Raw genomic sequence first — 22,001 nt, forward strand, 5'->3', positions numbered from 1 at the left:
AGGCCAAGGCAGGCGGATCATGAGGTCAGGAGATTGAGACCATCCTGGCTAACACAGTGAAACCCGTCTCTACTAAAAACAAAAAAATTACAAAAAATTAGCCCGGCATGGCATCGTGCACCTGTAGTCCCAGCTACTTGGGAGGTTGAGGCAGGAGAATAGCGTGAACTCAGGAGGCAGAGCTTGCAGTGAGCTGAGATCATGCCACTGCAGTCCAGCCTGGGCAACAGAGCGAGACCCTGTCTCAAAAAAAAAAAAAATTATATAAGGAAAAAAGCCCTACAGTTTATTTTCTGGTTCTTGGTTATTATCAAAGGATACTGGAAGGTGAAGCTGGTGTAGTAGCTTTAAAAGCAGAATTTAAGGCCAGACGTGATGGCTCACGCCTGTAACCCCAACACTTTGGGAGGCCAAGGCGGGCAGATCACGAGATCAAGAGATTGGGACCATCCTGGTCAACATGGTGAAACCCCATCTCTACAAAAAATACAAAAGTTAGCTGGGCGTTGTGGTGCGCACCTGTAGTCCCAACTACTCAGGAGGCTGAGGCACAAGAATCACTTGAACCTGGGAGATGGAGGTTGCAGTGAGCAGAGATTGTGCCACTGCACTCAAGCCTGGGCAACAGAGCGAGACTTTGTCTCAAAAAAAAAAAAAAAAAAAAAAAAAGTGGAATTTAGTTAAGTTTGGGGGACAGAAAGAAGCCATGGCTCTCCTGCCTTCTTCCAAATATACTGAACTTCTGATATGTTTGATCAAATTAAATGCTCATGGTCTGGCATGATTACAGGTGCAAACCTGTAATCCCAGCTACTAGGGAGGCTGAGGCAGGAGGATGACCTGAGCCCAGGAGTTTGAGGTTACAGTGCACAATGATTGTGCCTGTGAATAGCCACAGCACTCCACCTTGGGTGATATAGTGAGACCCCCATCTCTACACACATACACACACGCACACACACACACGAAGAACATAGACACATCAAATGTGAGTCATTTTGCTGACTTGGGCATACAATAAGTCCATTTCTCTGGGTCCTAAAGATGTACCAATCTTGCAGTGAGCCGAGATCACACCCCTGCACTCCAGACTGGGCAACACAGCAAGACTCTGTCTCAAAAAAAAAAAATAGGAGGCCAGGCGCGGTGGCATACTCCTGTAATCCCAGCACTTTGGGAGGCCAAGGCGGGCGGATCACTTGAGGCCAGGAGTTCAAGACCAGCCTGGCCAACATGGCGAAACCCCATCTCTACTAAAAATACAAAAACTTACCAGGTGTGGTGGTGCGTGCCTGTAATTCCAGCTACTCAGGAGGCTGAGGCAGGAGAATCACTTGAACCCAGGAGCCTGCGGTTGCAGTGAGCAGAGATTGTGCCACTGCACTCCAGTCTGGGCGACAGAGCGAGACTCCATCTCAATAAATAAATAAATAAATAAAATAAAGATGTACCAATCAAACAAGCGTTTGCTCTGTAGATGATGTGAGTGCTTCTGATCAGATAGTATGTTCAATAAAATAAGCATGTCATCAAACTAACTTTCTTGACATTTGTTCTTGGGTTGAAAAACTCCTGTTGACCTCATGGATACTGCATTTATTAACCCCGGAAGACAACAGATAGCTAATGCAACATAAATGTCTGTGGCTTTAAAAATACATATTATTATATGTGCAGTCTACAGACACTTTCCTGAAATTGGTCTTCTGTGGGCAGTGATTTAAACTTTTCAACTTGGACGCTTTTCCTACTGGGGGCTGTAAAGATGAGAACTCAGCCCTTACTCTTCAGTGTTCCTTACTCCCGTCTCCCCTACTTTGGAATGAAACACAATATCTTAAGCAAACAGAGCCCAAAGAGGCTGCTCATTGGCTCTCATTGTCCCCTGATACTGCAGCCCCGCCCCTTTGGCTTGTGCTGACTAGCTGTTTATATTTTAGTAAGGGCCACCCTTTAACTCGGCAGCTTGATGACTATAATGGGCCCAATTGTCTGCGAGCTGCGGGGAGCTGAGTCCCCAGATTGGAGGAGGCTGGCTCTCCTCTTCGATGCACAGGAGTGGCCGTTATGGAATGCAGGTAAGGACGCTTCTCAGTGTGTGATAATTCTTTTTCTGGGCCAGCTGGTTAATCCAGGGCTGGGAGAAACAAGTTGGGATTGAGTTGCTACTTTTTCCTGGTTTTAATTTTTTGCCTGCTGAAGATGGAAGGAAAAGACTGGGATTTGCTGACAAAGCTCGCAGTGAGCTCTGTCAGCCCAGGCAGGCAGGGAGTAAGGAAGCAAAAAATCGTGGGAGAGACACAGCTGGATTTGACACCAAAGCAACATGAATGTGGCAAAGCATAAGGCCAGTTCCAGTGATGTTGTGAGACTCAAATGCTGTTTTATTTCCTAACATAGCTAGTCACAGTCAGGAGCTTAGCGATGCCTCTCCGGGGTTTCTGTAAGCCAGCTGCTAGCCAATGTAACTCAGTCGACTCCCTTTGAAAGGACCTAATATCTGCTAGTATTTTCAAAGGGCAAACCATAGTAGTCTTGCATGTTATAAATAGGTCTATTCAGAAATGTGGGAACGGTTTAGAGCATACAGGAGGCTGTAAAGTTTTACTGCCCCATAAAAGTGCTCAAAGGGTACTGTGTCCCTTCTGCCGTGCGGCTGTGGAATGAAGGAATAGCCCCAGGCGAATAGAGTATTTGTCCTTGACTACCCAAGTGAGAAGTCAGGAGAGCCTGGGGATGCCATGTGAGTCAGGGGTGAAGTCTGACGTGGGCTCAGCCAGCCACATGTCCGGGTACTTGCTGGTTTCTGGGGTGTGAATGGGTGAGGATGGAAAACCACTCAGGCACCGGTCTTTGGTGCCTGCTTTATCTTCTTGGCTGGCCTGTTTGGTGCTCAGTGAGGCACCTCACTGCCTTGCCTTCGGTGCGCAGAGGGCAAGGAAGGGGTTGTGCTGTCATTACTACCTGCAAGGTGGGGAGGGGGCTGCAACATCTTGAGTCCTGGGAATTGCTTTAGAAAGTCTTGCTCCTCCTCCTCCTCCTCCTGCTGAACCAAAGAATCACCTATGGCAGCTTTGATCAGGTAAGTTTCTGGTGAGCCTCATTGGTGTGGAGTCGGTGAACTTTAGATCTGTGTTAGTTATCGATAGGAGCCTGATAAAATGAAAAGGTGAGGTTTAATTTTTAGATAAAGCTAAAGGTGAACCATGGGACTCTAATACATCTAGTGCTTTGAAAGTCTCCCCACCTCTTCAAATTCCCACAACTTGTATATATTATCTAGGTATACCTTGTTTAAAGCTACCATGCTGTTTGTGGCTCCTGGAGGTAATAAGTCAGAATACAAAGAGTATTTTTCAAATGAATTTGACCCCAAGCAACATGAATGCTTGAACCATTGTATGAAAACAGGGGGTCTCTAAGTGAGGCCAAGGTCTCCCGGAGTGAGGAGTGGTCTAGAGCCCTGGAGAGGGATGAGTCACCCCACGTGGAGGTCCTGACAAGGAATGGACCTTCTAGCTCTGCCAGTGAACTTTTGACTCTCCCAGGTGGGGTGGAGGCTCCAAAGGGAAAGGACAGGTGTGCATCATTCACCCTCCAGGTCCACCGCAGGCCTCACCAATCCCGTTTGGTCAGGTCGGTGCATTCTCACCTTCCCACCTAACTAGGTGCCCCACAGTGTAACTCTCTTCTGACACTAACTGCAGTGAGTGCAGGCCCCGAGGTTTAAGGTCTCAGTCCTACCTGGCTGCCTCGACCTCAGAGGCCAGTTGCAAGCTGAAGGTTGTCACCTGTGCTTCTGACCAGCAGGCTATCCCTGAGAAGTTCTTACCATCCTTCCTAGATTACAAGCTGTGTAACTTTTTCTAACTTTGTGCTGTAAGTCAGAGATTGACTTCTTGGGGTCAGTCTTCTGTTAACATGACTCACGGAACTCAGGGAAACACTTGATTCCATTTACCGGTTTATTATAAAGAGTATTACAAAGGATACAGACAAATGAATACATACAGCCAGGTGAAGAGATGGCTAGGGAGGGTCTTGGAGCTTCCATGCCCTCTCTGAGCACCACTCTCCCAGCGTCTCCACGTGTTCAGCTATCCAGAAGCTCTCCAGACCCGTTCCTTTGGGTTTTTATGGAGGCCTCATTACAAAGGCATGATTGATGAAACCATTGGCCATCAGTGATCGAGTCAACCTCCTGCCCCTCTTTGCTCCCTGGAAACAGGGTCAGGGGGTGTGTATGGGTAGAGTAGGGAGAAAGGGGCTGAAAGTTCCAACTCTCTAATCACATGCTTGGTTCCCCTGGCAACCAGCCCCCTCCAGAGGCAATCCGGGAGCCCTCAGTCGTCAATCATCTCATTAGCATACAAAAAGACTCTTTATCACTTTGTAAGTTCCAAGGGTTTTTCTTTCTGTCTTTCTTTTTAAATTTTAAGACAGGGTCTTGCTCTGTCACCCAGGCTGGAGTGCAGTGGCACGATCACTCATGGCTCACTGCAGCCTCCACCCCTTGGGCTCAAGTGATCCTCCCCATCCTCCTGCCTCAGCCTACCAAAGTGCTGGGATTGCAGGTACATGCCCCCATGCCCAGCCAATTGCAAGGGTTTTAAGAACTATGTGCCAGGAAGCAGAGACAAGGCCAAATATATATTTCTTATTATAAATCACAATATCACATCTTCCTCATGATTCACACTTCAGGTCACTTACTCACTGTGTAACTCTGTGCAAGTTACCTAACCTCTCTGTGCCCCAGGTTCCTTATCTGTAAAATTCGCTAAATCCCAGGAAAGGCCAGCCACACTGGTAGGCCTATGTGGTGCAGTGGCCGATGGGGGACTGACAACGGGGGACAGATGACACACACAGGCAGAAGCCAAAGAACACAGGTTTAAAAACAAGGAGTTAAGAGCAAGAGCTTTGATTCAGACAAACCTGGAGTCGAACCTCACTTTCGTTGTTTTACTTGTATGTTATTGGGCAAGTTACCGAATCTCCCTAAGTCTGAATTCCTTCAGCCAAATAATGGGGATGACAATCCATTTCACTGTTTGACTGTGAGGTTTAAATGTGGTCATACATCAAAGTTCCTTATATAGCACTCAGTGCACAGCAAATACTCAGTGAATATTAATTATTTTATCATGACTGCTGCCAGCATCCAACGACAGTCCTAAATACCGTCTAAGTTTACCAAATGTCTCTCTGATTTACTGGTGACGTTGGAGAAAGGAAATGCTAAGAGAATGCAATGCAGTGGAAAGAAGGGCAGGCTGGACATCAGCGTTCTGGTCTCCATCCAGGACTGGCCAGCAGGTGACTCTGGAAAAGGTTTTCTCTCTGTCCTGAGACATGATCTTCAAAGTCCATTCTAGCTTCTATCTATGACTTTCGATCTGACGGAAATCTCCCCCAGAGGAACTCATGAGCCATAAGTTAAACATGGTTTGAAATCCCCCTTGAGCTCCTTGCTGATTGATCATGCTTATCCATGTTGAAGGCTCATCCAGGAATAATAGATGGGTCTTGTGTATGGTTTGAAAAGTTCACTTCTGGCCAGGTGCAGTGGTGCACACGTATAATGCCAGCACTTTGGGAGGCCAAGGTGGAAGGATCACTTGAGGCCAAAAGTTCAAGACCAGCCTGGGCAACATAGTAAGACCTTGTCTCTAAAAACTATAAATAAAAAATTAGCCAGGCACGGTGGTACACACCTGTGGTCTCAGCTACTCAGGAGGCTGAGGCAGTAGGATCACTCGAGCCTGGGAGGTAGAAGCTGCAGTGAGCTATGATTGTGCCAGTGCACTCCAGCCTGGGCAAGACCTCGTCTCAAAAGAAAAGTACACTTTTTATTTTCACAGGAGATAATGATACATTCAAGTTGGTTACTTGACACAAGAAGAAATTTGTGTAATTTCTTACAGAAAGAAATTACACAATTTTAGATAAATTTCTTTATCTAAATTATAATACGTTTTATTATTTAATAAATAACAAATGTGAAACTCATTTATCTAAAATTTGTGTTTATCTAAAATTTTCATAGTAAATTGTACGAAAAATATAATATCCCATAGATGTGTCAAGACCAGAACATAGGTCAAACAGAGCTGAACTCAAGTCCCAGGTCTACTGGTTGACTGCTAGTGACCTTGGGCAAGTCACTCACCCTCTCCAGTTCTTGTTTTCGTCATCTGAAAATGGGAACGATATTGTCTGCCTTATCGGGCTATGATGAGAATGGAAAGCTAGAACACATAGACTGCCCTCCATAGTGCTTGGCATGGGTTGTTCCTTTTCCCTCCCAGATGGGACACTGCATCCATCCTGATGGAAATTTCTAGATGATGCTCCAGAGGATTCCAAGCAGAGAACATTTACAATTTCCATACATTACAGAAGTGTGAGCCTGCAAGGCAAGGTCTGGAGCTGGGAGCACATCTGGAGCAGTGGGTAGGGACTGAGAACCATATACACACACATGAAGAAATGTGTTCGTTTAGAAGATCTAGCATCAATTCCTTCTTCCTAAGATTTGACAAGACTGGAGTTATTTCTTCACCAGGCCCATTTTGTGAAAAACCCTGGGAAAACTGAGGTCCAGCAGCCTAAGATCTAACACAATGGAATCAGGAAAAATGGTCAGCAGGCCCCTGAAGGCATGTAAGGAGCAGGGAGTCTGGTAACCTTTGTGCACCCAAAGCCTCCCTAACTAGAGTAATGGAACACCAATGTGGTTTACATTCATAATCCCTTGCATTTGAGAAGTTTTATATCTACTTAAATTTTCTTTTTTTTTTTTTGAGACGGAGTCTTGCTCTGCCTCCCAGGCTGGAGTGCAGTGGCCGGCTCTCAGCTCACTGCAAGCTCCGCCTCCCAGGTTCATGCCATTCTCCTGTCTCAGCCTCCCGAGTAGCTGGGACTACAGGCGCCCGCCTCATCGCCCGGCTAGTTTTTTGTATTTTTTAGTAGAGACGGGGTTTCACCGTATTAGCCAGGATAGTCTCGATCTCCTGACCTCATGATCCACCCGTCTCAGCCTCCCAAAGTGCTGGGATTACAGGCTTGAGCCATCTACTTAAATTTTCAAACAAGGGACACTCACACCACCTCCCACACTTATCAGCATGCTGCTTTATCACACTGATATGTTCAAGGGACCTACCCCCATAAAAGGTAGAAGGTGAATCAGAAAACTCAACTGGAATGGGAGTTGTTTAGATATGCACGGTCTCACGTCAAGGACACCTCCTGGGAACAAGATCCCATATCACACCTCCATTCCTGCTCCGCTTTTCAAGGGAGCATTTCCTGATATGTAGGTCTTTAACTACCGGGTGTATTTGCCCGCTGTCCACCTGTGCCTTCAAGTACCATACTTAACAAATTGGAACTGAGGGAACAGTACACTTCACATTTTGCAACTGTTATGCAAACAGAACTTTAGTGAAATTCCTCAAACTATTGACTGTAGAAACCACGGGAGACAAAAGGTCAGTCTCTGACTTCACAAACGTTACTAACTTGAAAAATGAGATCTATTCCCTAAAGAGTGTGTGGGAGGAAGACATTTAAATCTGTAGTGCCCTCAAAGCCTCACTCTAAACCTGGTCTGGCACTTTTCTACGTGTGTTCTTTGATATGGTAAGTAGCTAAAGTATATCCCACCAGAGACCTTCCAAGGGTGGGGTTCTCACTGGGTCATTTTCCTCCATATGGCTTCTCTCACTCTTTGCAGGAGCGTAAAATAGAGTTTCAACTGAACTTTGAAGCTGTAACCTGACAGAATCATGCACCATAAAGAGCATTTGTGCTTCTCAAGATACTTTCAAATCCACATGGTTTTCCAAGATATTCCTAGTTGCCACATTGGGTGATTTAATTTTTCTTTTTCTTTTTTTTTTTTTGAGATGGAGTCTCACTCTGTCGCCCAGACTGGAGTGCAGTGGCGAGATCTCAGCTCACTGCAACCTCCACCTTCTGGGTTCAAACTATTCTACTGCCTCAGCCTCCCAAGTAGCTGGAATTACAGACACCCCCCACCACGCTCAGCTAATTTTTGTATTTTCAGTAGAGATGGGGTTTTGCCACGTTGGCCAGGCTGCTCTCAACTCCTGACCTCGGGTGATCTGCCTGCCTTGACCTCCCAAAATAATGGGATTTCAGGCGTGAGCCACCGTGCCTAGCCTGGGTGAGTTAATTTTAAATATAGAGACATCAAGCAAAATGTTGCTGAGGAGTCTCTTTCTGCAGCAAAAGTCCTGTGAAATCTGCAAGGCTATCTTTTTCATGGGTCCCCAAATGTTTCACAGGCAACTGGGCAACAATTGCGTTTCCAGGAATGCCAAATGGAGCCAAATCCTTTTAATAGCTCACTGACAGGCAGGTTATTCCACTGGGGACCAAAAGGCAAGAACTAGAGGTCTCAAAATATTGGATTCTTGGTTTGTGTTCTTCACTGGATGATTCTATTTTCTTGAGAGCATTTTTAACGAAACAGCAGCAATCAGTGATTTCTTAGAAATGTGGCCCCTTTACATACAGCTTCAGTGAGGCTAGCTCTTGTGTTTCCTGGATACTCTGTGTGTTCTGGACATACTGGAGGCACACCATAAATATTAATTAATGCTGATCATTACAAAAAGAAAATGAAAAGACTCCTATAAGGCAGCAGTGACCCTAGAAGCCCCAGAAGTCGTGTTGGAACTGTGACAAGGAAAGATAGTTACGAGACCTGAAAAAAGCAGCTCCTTCCCACACTCAACACATGCAGTAAACCCAGGGGCACCATTGTCTGAGCTGTCACCGGAGGGCTGGGAGGAGACAGGGGATGGGGCAATGGCAGCCTGCCCACCCCTCCTCATCACTGTCCAGAGGTATTCAGGAAACACAGGCTTCCAATATGAGGCTGCCTTTTTTTTTTCACAAGCCATGCTCACCAGGAATCCATAGCGGCCATCTGCACACAGACCTGGCGGTGTCTCAAGCTTCCAGGTGTGGTTTTGGGGGCAGGGTCCTTGGGGAAGGAGGAGTTGCTGATGGTGAGGTAACCTAAGGTCAACTCTGGACAGTGCTGGGTAGAAGAAGAGAGTAGTGACTGCTGATACCTGTCCTTTCTAGGAATTGGGGTTACTGGGTCAGAGAAACATCTCAATACCTTCCAGGCTTCTAAGCCTGGTTGTAAACCTGCTCCTTGATAAGAGAAACCACATCCAACCTTTAGGAGCAAGGTATCCTTGTTCATTTGTTTGTTTGTTTTTGCTTGCCTGTTTGCTTCTTTCCTTCCTTCCTTCCTTCCTTCCTTCCTTCCTTCCTTCCTTCCTTCCTTCCTTCTTTTTTATTTTTTGAGACAGGGTTGCACACTGTTGCCCAGGCTGGAGTGCAGTGGTGCAATCATGGCTCACTGCAGCCTTCGCCTCCCAGACAGGTGATTCTCCCTCCTCAGCCTCCCAAGTACCTGAGACTACAGGCATGCACCACCATGCCTGGTTATTTATTATTATTATTTTGTATATATGGGATTTTACCACATTGCCTAGGCTAGTCTCTGAACTCCTGGGCCCAAATAATCTGCCCACCTGGGCCCCCCCAAAGTGCTGGATTACAGGCATGAACCACCACACCCAGCCTACAAATTCTTATATGACCATTTGAATTCTAGTTGGATTTGTTTTCTCCTCTCTTGTGCTTGTAACTCAAACTTTAATACTTGAAAAAGTTTACCAAATTTAAATATACTTTTCTAAATCTGTGAGAAGGCTGTCTCCCAAGATGGTTTGTTATTGCACATCTTTTCCCCCAAGAGATGGAAATATCCCTTCTCTATTCTCTTTCCCTTAGTCTTTCAAAAACTCAAAGTGAGTGAGGAGGAAGTGCCTGCTTCTAGCTTCTGGCAGTAGACTACACTTCCTGGCCTGTCAGAATGGCCTCTTTGCGGGCTTCAACCTTTATGAGAAATAAAGCTGTCCTTTAGCAAAGTCATCAAGCTAAGTATCTGTCAACAGATGATGATTAAAGTGTGATACATATACACCATGGAATACTACTCAGCCGTAAAAAGAATGAAATCATGCCTTTGGTAGCAACATGGATGAACTTGGAGGCCATTATCCTAAGTGAAATGAGTTAGAAACAGCCAAAAACTGCATGTTCTCAGTTATAAGTGGGAGATACACAATGGGTATATGTGGACATAGAGAGTGGAATAATAGGCATTGGAGGCTCTAAAAGGTGGGAAGATAGAAGAGGATAAAGGATAAAATATTGCCTATTGGGTATAATGTACATTACTCAGATGATGAGTATACTAAAGGCCCAGACTTCACCATTATGCAGTATTTCCATGTTAGAAAACTGCACTTGTGGTGGTGCATGCCTGTGGTCCCAGCTATTCAGGAGGCAGAGGAGAGAGAATTGCTTGCGCCTGGGAGTTTGAGGCAGTGAGCTGTGATCGCACCACTGCACGCCAGCCTGGGCAACCAAGCAAGACTCTGTCTCTAGGAAAAACAAAAAAAGGAAAGAAAGAAAAAGAAAAGAGGTGGATGCAGGCTGGAGATTTAGGAAAGCCTTTTCAGCTCCTTTCTCTTGCCAAGTCTTGTCTGTGGCTTTGGTGGGTGGTTTTGTTTGGGGGCTTGTCTTCTTTATTCCCTTTTCTTTTTTCTTTTAATCAAAGCAGTCTGTTCTGGTACTGCCAGTGAAACAACTCTTTCTAGTTCCTTCGCCTGGTGGTTGTGCACGTAGCCTCCAGGCCTGGGCTTGCATCAGTCATTTTGTCTATTCATACAAAGGGAATTTAGGCTGTGTTCAGTTCATCTCCTACCAGGGCATGTACTTTCACAGCCACTGCCTGGGAAGCTTTGTGTGCATGAGAGATCACCAGTCTGCCAGGCTACCAGCTTAACTGTAAGTGGAGAGACTAACAGATGAAGCAATGACTGTGTGCCAGGAATTGTTCGAAGTGCTTTATGTGTATGAGTCAGTCAGCCCACTATTATTGTTCTTCTCCATTTTCACATGAGGAAACCGAGGCTCCGATGGTTGAGAAAATTGTCCCAAGCTGCACAGTTGGTCAGGGGCAAGCGCCAGCATTCAGTTTCCAGAGCCTGTGTTTTTAATCATTATGTGATGCCTCCAGGGTACATTATATTCTTTTGTATGAATGTGCAAAAAATATGTCTTCATGCTTCTATTTCTGTTCATTTAACTTGTTTCAATTTTTTTCTGTCATAAATCATACAGCAATGAATGTTTTTGCAATAATAACTGATAATAATAGTTAACGTTTGTTGAATTGCTAATGATGTGATGGGCTCTGTTTCAAGTTCTTTATGCATCTTAACTAATTTAATCTTTGTAGCAATCCTACTATTATTTTTATTTATTTGTTTATTTATTTATTTATTGAGACAGAGTCTCACTGTGTCACCCAGGCTGGAGTGCAGTGGCACGATTTCAGCTCACTGCAACCTCTGTCTCCCAGGTTCAAGCAATTCTCCTGCCTCAGCCTCCCAAGTAGCTGGGATCACAGGCACGTGCCACCACGCCTGGCTGATTTTTGTATTTTTGGTAGAGACTGGTTTCACCATGTTAGCTAGGTTGGTCTCAAACTCCTGACCTCAGGTGATCCACCCGCCTTGGCCTCCCAAAGTGCTGGGATTACAGGCATGAACCACCATGCCTGGCCAATCCTACTATTATTACCATTTAACGGAAGACGGAAAGGAGGCACAGGGCAGTTGGCTACATACTTTGTTCCAGATTGCACAGTTAGAAAGTGGCAGCTTAGCACCATAAGACATGGTGAGGAAAAAAGAAAAAAAGAAAAGTGGAAGGGCTGGCACTGAAACCCAGAGCTGGTACTCTTATGATAGTGTCTGGACAATATCTGTGACCACACCTCTGATAGTGCCTCAGGAAAGATTTTTAAAGTGAAATTACTAGAGCATAAGATATAATCATTTTAAAGGTTTTTGATACATCTTACAAAAGTGCTTTTCAATAACACTGGTTGATCATGCTCATTTGCATTTCCATGAGCACTGTGTAATTGATCAAGGACTCTAAAAGTTTGATAAGTCACTGATAAATGGAGATGCCCCTCTAAGTCCCTGGGCAGTAAAACCTGACCGGCATAGCCTCTGAGATCTGGCAGAATGTTGAGGAGAGCTTGGATTTAAGAGATTAAGAGTGTCAAACTCTGTTCTGTCCATTTTAAAAAATAAGTTTTGTTTAAGAGGAACTATCTAGTATGCTGAAGGCAGCATCAGGTATCTGTAAAATTGCCGTTTGTAACTCAGGATCTTGGAACAAAAGAAACAATAAAGAAAATTTGGAACCAGAACTGTTTAACCTAAGAAAAACTTTTGTCCAAAGCAGCCTCTCAGTGTTCCACATCATTTGCATCGTTATGAATAACGACAACAGCAATTAAGGTTTATATTGCATTTTTAACTGAACACGTGCCTCTCTCATATTTCTTAGACCAAGCCAGTATTTCTTGTCCTTTCCTGAAGATAAGAAATACCAAGAGATGTTGTTAGCTAGATCATCATAAATAATCAGGCCTCCCCTAGGTAAGTTCTGATTTAGGAGGTCTGGGTTGGAGCATTAAATCTGTGTTTTGACAAGCATACTAGGTGATTTTTGTTTTCTGGGAATTTTGGAAACTACTGGAACACACAATAAAATAGCTGTAATAAGATCTTTTTTCAGTGTTAAGCTATTAACATTAGAATGCTTGCTTTTAATTGGAATCAGATGTTAAAGAGAAAATCTACAACGATCAGTCATTGCAACAGAAGTAACAATTATATACTAGCCTCACTTAGCATTCTCCACCCACACTGGTTACCTAAATGAACCTCTCTTAGTTCTCTTGAATGTCTATTATACAGGCAGTTGCAACTTGAAAATCACACTAACTCGAACAAACACTTCAGTGCCTCACTAGAACCCCAATCGGCATCTTTTTCCTAAGTCAATATACTTGGCATATGCCTGGCTGAAGTGCCACTTTCTCTTGTTTAGACCCTGAAGCTGATGTAGACTGGGAACTGATTACTGAGATTCAGACATAGCTCCTTCTCTCCTCCACATAGGCCCACCCACCAAGAATCCCTACATGGGGAACCCTTGGGATTCAAGGATCATGAGTCTGGGGCATGCCCCCGGGATCCCTGTTTGGAGCTGAAAATGCATTTCCCCATGGAAATGTTGATGTGGTGCCATTTTGCTAGAGTCCAAGTACATTTTCTGTTTTTTGTGGGCTGATCTGAGCACTTGTTGCCATTTATAATATTTCTATAAAAAATATCAAGCTCAAAACTACATTAAGGAGGGGAGCATCTGGAGTGTTGGAAATGTCCCATTTCTTGTTCTGGATGGTGTTTTTACCCTGTTACGATCCCTTTGTGATATTTCATTGAGCCGTTGCCTTAGGATTTGTTTAAAACTTCTCTGTTTTAAAATTATATTTATTAAAAATGTCAACATATGAGGGTTTGCAAGAAAAAAGGTTTCTTAAATAAAACCCCTCCATATGGAATATAGCCTTTTGGAAATTAAAGACAGACATTGAAATCTATGATTAGTATAAAGAAAAAGAAAGTAAATCAATTATCATATTTTTTTCACATGTTGGATAAAAGATTTCAAAAGAAACCCTTTCATGGTTCCTTTTATTTGTTTGTTTTTTCATCTATAATTTGGGAATTAAACAGACATTCAGTCACAATAGTCTCAAGCAATACAGTTCAAAAAACTTTTTTGCCTGTTTTTATATTTTTTGTTGTTGCTTGATGCAAGTGAGGTTTTCAGCTGGAAACTTCAAAAGCCTGACACATATTAAAAATAAGCAGATTTATGATGAGTGGGATTTTTGGCAAGCAACTGAGAAAAATCACCAAGACTCCAAAGACAGTTGTTCTCTTTCTGTCTTGGCTTTCTCATGTGCTCTTTCTTAATATTTGGTTTGAAGCAGTGTATGCTTCTGTGATGTGACCTGAAGCCTCTATTGAGTAAGCATCCCTGGAGACTAAGGAACATCTTTCTATGCGAATGGATTAGTCCAAGAAGATCAATGTATCATCATTTCAAGAAAACATTACAAGAAAGTATGCTCTTACTCTAATGGAAGCCAGTAGCAATTTCCTTGTCAATTTACCAGCTATTTTTAAATATTATTTTAGTACTTAGTTTCCTGGGCTGACTCTGTGTTCAATCTAAAATTAATTGTTTGTCCCAGTTCACTGTCTTAGTCTCTGGACTCCGGTTGCAACTTTCATGAGATTCCATTCCTCTCCTGCAGAGGGTTTAAAGGGCTGCAGAATAAGAGGGCAGCTTGTACATTCTTTTGATAAGACAAAAGGAGGCATGTTTCTCAATTCTTCCCTTAGTTTCTACCCCCAGAAGTTCACAAGATGAGTGTCCAAGTCCATTTGTGCTCTATAACAAAATACCTGAGGCTGGCTAATTTATAGACAATAGAAATTTATTTTTCAGTTCTGGAGGCTGGGAAGTTCAAGATCAAAGCGCCAGGAGGTTTGGTGTCTGCTGAGGGCTGCTCTCTGATTCAAAGGTGGTGCTGTGAGTGTCTTTACATTGCCAAGGGGATGGAAGGACAAAAGCGTTTGCTAGTTCCCTCAAGTCCTTTTATAAAGGCATTAATCCATTCATGAAAGTGGAGCATCATGAACTAAACACTTCCTAAAGTCCCCACCTCTTAATACTATCACATTGGTAGTTAAGTTTCAACATATGAAGTTGGGGGCCCACATTCAGGCCATAGCAATGAGATTCTGTGAGTTCTTTGATTGAGATGAACTTTGTTTAGATGAACTTTCTTTCATTTCTCCCCAGCATCTTACTGTGAGCACAGTCAATACAACTGAAAATTAAGCTTTGCTTTTTCTTTTCAAAGTGGCTCTCTCTTTTTTTCTGCTCATGTTTCTGTTAAATGGCATGATTTTATTTTTTAATTTATAAAACGTTTTGGAGTTTATGCTAATTGAATTATGGGACCCTAGACATAAAGGAGACATAAACTCCCCAAGGAGTATACAGGGTAATAAGGAGATGAGGTGCAGGTACAGATAACCCAAGTACCCAGGAGGCTGGAAGTGCTGTCACTGAAATACAAAGTATACGGGATTCAGAGCAAGAGGTCATTCTCATCCATGGGTACCAGTTGAACTTCATCAGGAATGGGCAAGATTTGGACAGGGGAAGATGAAGAAAAGGCCACCCCATACTCAGCAGGAACAGACACTTCAAAGGCAATAAAGTACAGGTCAGTTGAAGCTGAGGGAGTCAGTGCAAGAACTGCTGTGAAGTTTAATTTTACAGCATAGGAGAAAGTTAAGTTCTAAAACCAGCACTTAAAAAAGAGTCATGGTGACTCAGTGATGCTTGACAGTCTGAACATACTGCCTCTCAGTAATTCTCATACCACCAAGATGTCCTTCCAGTGTTGCAACAAATAATGATTTCTTCGATCACCAGATGAAGCAGTTAGATGTTTAGGGGCTATGTTGGAGAGCAGGGAGAGACAGAGAATAAGAATAAGAATGTATTTTTAGAAAGTAAATCACACTTACCATGACAGGATGCTCACATAGTCATAGCCACAGGGGAATCAAGATTGAGAAAATTTCAGATTTTCTCCACGTTCTCCAAAGAAAAATGTACAAAGATCATGAATAGGCAATTTAAAGGAAATAGTAATGATTAATGATATGTAAAAAGTTCAACATCACTAATGATCCCATAAATCTAAATTTCAGAAGGAAGTTATTTTCTCTCTATCAAATTCACAAATCTTTAAAAATAACACTGCTGGTGAATATGTGCATCTTAATTTCATGCATTGCTAATGAGAATGTAAATTGGTACAACTTTTGTAGAAAGCAGTTGTGCACAAGAAAAAATTGAGACTATAAATGGTAATGTAATTTATTCACTTATTCAATTGCAAATATTTATTAAGCATATTGTATGTCTGGCAATGGATTTATCTGTAGGCAGTGGATCTGTAAATGATTTCTATTTTATGTCTTGCTTTGTCACCTAGGCTGGAGTGCAGTGGTGCAGTCAAAGCTCACTGCAGCCTTTTGCTCCTAGGCTCAAGCAATCTACCCACCTCAGCCTCCTGAGTAGCAGGGACTACAGGCATGCACCACCACACTCAGCTAATTATTTTATTCTTTTTGTAGAGACGGGGTCTCTCTACGTTGACCAGGGTGGCCTCCAATTCTTGAGCTCAAGTGACCCTCCCACCTTGGTCTCCCAAAGTGCTGGGATTCAGGTGTGAGCCACTTTGCCCAACCTATTTTATTCTTTATACTTTTATGGGTTTTCCAAATTTTCTAGAATATTTAATTGCCTTTTATCAAACACATGCATTTTAATAAATTCTTTCCATCTTTTAGGGCTCATGTCAAGTCTACAAGTCTACCCTTTCCATATAGTATTTCCTGGACTTTAGGAAGTGCTCTCTCATTTTTCTGTGACCCTTCCAAATGAGTCTTTTCATATATCGTCTTGAGTTGTAGCCACTTGTATGTATGACTTTCTTCCCAACTAGTAAGGGAGTTACTGAAGAATAAGGATTGTGGTGTAGAAATCCTAAATTTTTAGGCAAAAGCCTAGTTCTCCTTCCCTACCTTCTCCATGAGGCTTTTTCTATTACTCAAAGAGAAAAAAAAAAAAAGATGATTTTTTCTTCCCTGAATTCTCGAAACAGTTTTTTATGCCTCTATTATGGAGAGTAAGACACCCTGCTTTGCTTTGGATTACAGGAGATTGTCCTTGTCCTGACCCCCCATTCAGTTTTGGATTATAGTTCATTGTGTTTATCTTAAACATAGCACCCATTAGTCATCCAACTCCTTACTATAGTAAACGAATCTCATGTCTCTGTGTGCCCAGGGCAGTGTTTTACATAAGGTGTGTGCTCAGTAAACATTGGTTGATCTTATGACAGAATGAAACCGGCTCTTTCCAGCTATTTCCAAACAAGTGCATTTCAGTTAGTCTGGAATCCAAAGTTTCAGAGTGCCATGCAAGAAACAGACCCAACTGTTGAGGAGTGGCAGTCATAAAGCCCCATCCACCAGAAAAAAATCTACCAGGAAATGAATTCATTCTAGTGTTGCAACTTCTGATGCCCCAAATAGTAGACTTCTGATGCCCCAAATAATACTATTTAGTGCCTTTATGGGTCCTGAGAACTTTATCTGTGAAGCCCTACCTTCTTTCTCCATCTTACAAACTTCTAAAAATTATTTCCCAAAAGAATTCCATGCTTTCATTCCTAAATTGAACACCATAGATTTGCCCTGAAACCCAGTTTCAGGCCCTCATCTTCCACATGTGGTCATTGAGAGAAAAGTTTAAAATCAAAGACTGCATAAATACTATTTTAGAATTTAAAAAATGGGCCTAGAATGGTAGCTTACACCTGTAACTCAAAACTTTGGGAGGCCAAGGTGGATGGATCACTTGAGCTCAGGAGTTCAACACCAGCCTGGGAAACAAAGTAAGACCCTGTCTTCCTGAAAAATACAAAAATTAGCCAGGTGTGGTGGCACAAGCTCTGGTCCAAGCTACTTGGGAGGATGGCTTGAGCTTGGGAGGCAGAGGTTGCAGTAAGCCGAGGTCGTGCCACTGCATTCTAGCTTCGGTGACAGAGCCAGACCCTGTCTGGAAAAAATAAAAATAAATAAAATGAGTAAAATAAAATAAAATGAAGGAAATAGAGCACAAGATTTATTTCCATTTAATACACAATTTATTGTTTTCCAGGATTTTGCAACGCCTTATCCTGGGCACTAAGGATTATCCAAAGATTAAACAGGACGTTGATCTCATAAGATCCCATGTGGCTATGGCAATGTAATTGAGGAAAGGGAGGAACAGTGTAAAAGGAGTCAAGAGATGGGGAGGTCATTGCCCTTGACTGCAGGGTTCTGGGCCAGAATTGGGTGGAAGTGGGAAATAAAGAGGAAAGCCACTGGTAACTACTCATAATTGTGTTAGTGGTGACTGCTGATGCTTTGAGTCTGTGCCCAGTAAATATAAAACGTAGGCAGGATTCAGATAGAATGAGAAAAAAAGCTTTAGGAAAAAATAAAAATCAAAGTTCTGAGGCAATATTGGATAGACGATATAATGAGAGACAGGTTGTTATAGGAAAGGATGGCATTTAACAGAACACAGTGCATCTGTGAGTGTTCTTAGCTTCTGACAACAGACATTACTGTAGTTAGTCTGAAAGTAAAAGGAATTTATTAAAGGTTATTAGGACACCATCAAGAAAGTGAAAGGACAGCCCATAGAATAAGAACAAATATTTTCAAAGCATACATCACATAAAGAACTCACATCCAGAATGTGAGAATTCAACAATAAAAGACAAGTTTAAAAGGACAATTTAAAATGGGCAAATAATGTTGGTTGTACAACAATGTAAATGTACTGTTCACAGTATATATACATTTTGATATAATAAAATAGTAAATTTTGTTTAACCCCAATACATTTTTAAAAATGGGCAAAAATTTCAATAGGCATTTCTACAAAGAAGATACCCAAATGGTCAACAAGCACATGAAAAGATACTTAACATTATTTGTCATTAGGGAAACGGAAAGCAAAACTACAATGAAATACCACTTCACACCCACCAAGAAATTGAAACCCTCATACATCACCTGTGGTAGTGTAAAATGCTGTAACTGCTTTGGAAAACAGTCTGGCAGTTCTTCAAAACGTTAAACATAGAATTAGTGTATGACCCAGCATTTTCACTCCTAGGTAAATACCCAAGAGAAATGAAAATACATGTCCACTCAAAAACTTGCATTCAAATGTTCATAGCAGCATTATTTATACTAGCCACAAGTGGAAACAATCCAAATGTCTATCAAATGTTGAACAGATAAGCAAAATGTAGTGTATTTATGTAATATAGCATTCTTTGGCAATAAAAAGTCATGAAGGACTGACACATGCCACGTGGATAGCTGAGTAAACTTAAAAAACTTTGCTGAGTGAAAGAAGCCAGACACAAAAGCCCACACATATTATATGATTTCATTTATATGAAATGTCCAAGCGTGGTGGTGTGCCTATAATCCCAATTACTCAGGAGGCTGAGGGTGAAGATCGCTTGAACCCAGGAAGTCAAGGCTGCATTGAGCCATGTTCGTGCCACTGCACTCCAGTCCGGGCAACAGAGCGAGACCCTGTCTCAAAACAAACAAACAAAAAAACCAAACAAATGCAGCCTCCTCTGGGAGACTTTTCTTCATTTCCTGCTTCTATGTTCCTATAACTCTCTGGGCATACATTTCTATCATTTTATAGTGTTTTGAAATTGTAGGTCGTCCCTCCCCACCTTCCCCCTGCCCCACAAAGAAGATAAGACCCTTGAAAGTAGACTCATGCTTTTTCCAGCTTTCTATTCTCAGCCTTGCGACTGATGAAGGAAGGGAGGAAGGAAAAGAAAGAGGAAGGAAGGAAGGAGGGAGGGAGCGAGGAAGGAAGGAAGAAAAGGAAGGAAAGAGCGAGGAAGGGAGGGAGGGGGAAAAGGAAGGAAAGAACAAGGAAGGAAGGAAGGAAAGAGCAAGGAAGGAAGGGAGGGAGGAAGGAAGGGAAGGAGGAAGGAAGGAAGGCAGGAGGGAGCGAGGAAGGAAGGAAGGGAGAAAAGGAAGGAAAGAGCGAGGAAGGAAGGAAGGGAGAAAAGGAAGGAAAGAGCGAGGAAGGAAGGAAGGAAAGAGCGAGGGAGGGAGGGAGGAAGGAAGGAAAGAAGGAAGGAAGGGAGACGAAAGGAAGGATCCCTACTCCAACTTCTTTTACGGAGACAGTCATGGCTCATCATTTTCAGGACTGATTGTATCATACTTGGCTCATTTGTTAGAATTCACTTGAAGGAAACGGAGATTTTTTTCTTCGCTCACATTCAGGAGCTATGCTTGCTTATAATGAACTGTCATGATGGACGCTGGCCCATTTCAGCTCTCTCAGCTCCGTCAAGCTGAACTCACTTCCCCTGAAAGGACAGTGTTTGCATTTGTGTTTACGGGACTAGGGAGGAGGATGCGTTTTCAGAAGACCTGAAAACCGAGCCAACCCCCTTTTCCTGCCCCCCGTGCTGCCATTGGCCCATCCTGGAGGCTGGCTGCAAGAGCCTTTAGTCATCGCACAGGGAAATCTTTCTGGAACAGGGCACCAACTTGCGTGTTTGTTTTCATGCTCTTTGTGCGGGGATTAGCTGTCGTGCCGGGCCTAAGAATGCTGCGAGCGCTGGGCGACATCTAATCCAGGATTTGCCTCTGCCTCGCGGTTGATGGAAAACAGATGTCTCACTGCTCTGGGCCTGAGCACAGAATGGAAATGACCGACCAGAGAGCCATTTGGAGCCGAGGACACCCGGTGAAGGCCCTTCAGAGTCCAGCCAGGAGGCCGACTTTCCTCCTCTGGTCTGTTTTTACTACTTGAGCCGCTCGCTCAGAAAACGGCCTTGGATAAAGCAGTTTCACCTTCAGATCGCCTGGGGCTGCAGAAGCGCGGTTGCCGGGGAGGAAAGAGGAGGCGGAGAGGGGCGGGTGCGAAGTTCTGGGTCGACCGCCCGCCCGCCGCCTGATGTTGTGAGCTAGCGCACCTCTGCCCTGGCTGGGGGCGCAGCGAGGTCCAGGCCCGAGGGGTGAGGCCCAGGCCCCTCCGGAGCGCGCGCTGTCCCCGCGAAGCGAGTCGCCGTCTCGCAGTAAGTCGTGGCTCGGGCTGTGCCCTGGGAACCCTCCCGCCCGGGCAAGGTCCGGTGGCCCGAGCGTGCGGGAAACCTGCCCAGAGTCCGTTTCCGGACGGGCGCTGCGGAGCTGGCTGCCAGCCTGGAGCGGGTGCAGTGGATCGGCGCGGCGCGGAGCTGTCAGCAGCAGGGCCGCTGAGCTGCAGAACCTGGACGCGGCGCGGCTCCCAGGCCCTGCCCGCGGAGCTCTCCCGGGAGTCGCGGACCTTTGCTGTCCTCACTCACCCGCGTCATGCAGGATAGCTTTCAAAGTCATTTTGCACTGAGAAAAAAAGATACTGAGCAATCTGAAAGCAGGACTGTAGTAATTTTGAAAAGATCGGCTTCCTCTTTTTCTTTAAAAACATGTTTGGTCATTTTCCTAAAACTACTTTCCTTCCTTTAGCCTCCTTTTTTATCCTCTGCCCCAGCTTGTACTACAGTTCGGGCTTATTAGAGCAGGGAGATGGTGACTTTTGAGGGTTTGCAGGGCTCTTTCTGGTTGGTGTATTTATTCTGGAAATACACCGACTACTTGGCCCGGCATTGAAAGCTGCATGCCGCTGACAAAGTAGATAAAAAGCTGGGAGTGTGGAGGACGGTTGTCTCACTGAATGCCTGTCAGATCCAAAGCATTCTGTGAACCCCAAGTTCGTTCCCACCTGTAATCCAACCCCATGGAGAAACTGATGCCTTACACCAGGCCCCTTCGCTTTCCCGCGAAATCACTAGCTTTTAATTTATGGAACAGAGACAGCTTTAGATTCAAAGACTTTTAAATAGTTAATTTTAGAGCACTTAGAATTCCAGCCATCCAAAGACTAGGCTAGCCCCATAGGGTGTGAGGGGTTGTTTTTGTGGCAGTATGCACATCTATGCCTTTTTTCATTGTTATCTTCTAAAAATTGAGATTAAATTTTACATCAGTATTTTTAGAATGTAGTTAAGGGCTGTTGCCTGACAACTTGTATTGAGGGTTCCTTTCCCAGGGGGTGGGAGGAGGTATTGTGCTGGGTCCACTGCTTCCCAGCTCCACGTGACCTTTCCTCTCAAATTTCCACTTGATTTCATCTTTGGCAGAACTGGTACCTGCCCTTCAGCTCCAAGAAACAAAAGAGCAGGGGTGAGTCAGAAGGCTTTGACTACCTCACCCTTAACTAGAGATAGAAAGTATTTGATTAAATTCTTTATGATACACGTTGCATTTCCTTTCCTT

At 43.7% G+C, this 22,001-nt stretch overlaps 1 protein-coding gene across 4 annotated transcripts in view; it reads left to right on the forward strand.

The window, feature by feature from the left end:
• The first annotated feature begins 1,931 nt into the window (after nt 1-1,931).
• TRIM2 (tripartite motif containing 2) overlaps nt 1,932-22,001 on the forward strand; it is a 136,808-nt gene continuing 116,738 nt past the window's right edge. The window contains exon 1 of one of the 4 annotated variants that reach the window (XM_033215510.1): nt 1,932-2,078. In XM_033215510.1, the coding sequence (XP_033071401.1) occupies nt 2,049-2,078 (30 nt within the window). In that variant the 5' untranslated portion in view covers nt 1,932-2,048. Of the gene's footprint in view, nt 2,079-19,969; nt 20,765-22,001 lie in introns of those variants that run through there. The other 3 variants (XM_033215511.1, XM_033215514.1, XM_033215513.1) reach the window with 3 other exon arrangements.

This window comes from Trachypithecus francoisi, unplaced genomic scaffold, assembly GCF_009764315.1.
Source record: "Trachypithecus francoisi isolate TF-2019V2 unplaced genomic scaffold, Tfra_2.0 Lachesis_group1, whole genome shotgun sequence".
NCBI classification, from domain to species: Eukaryota; Metazoa; Chordata; class Mammalia; order Primates; family Cercopithecidae; genus Trachypithecus; species Trachypithecus francoisi.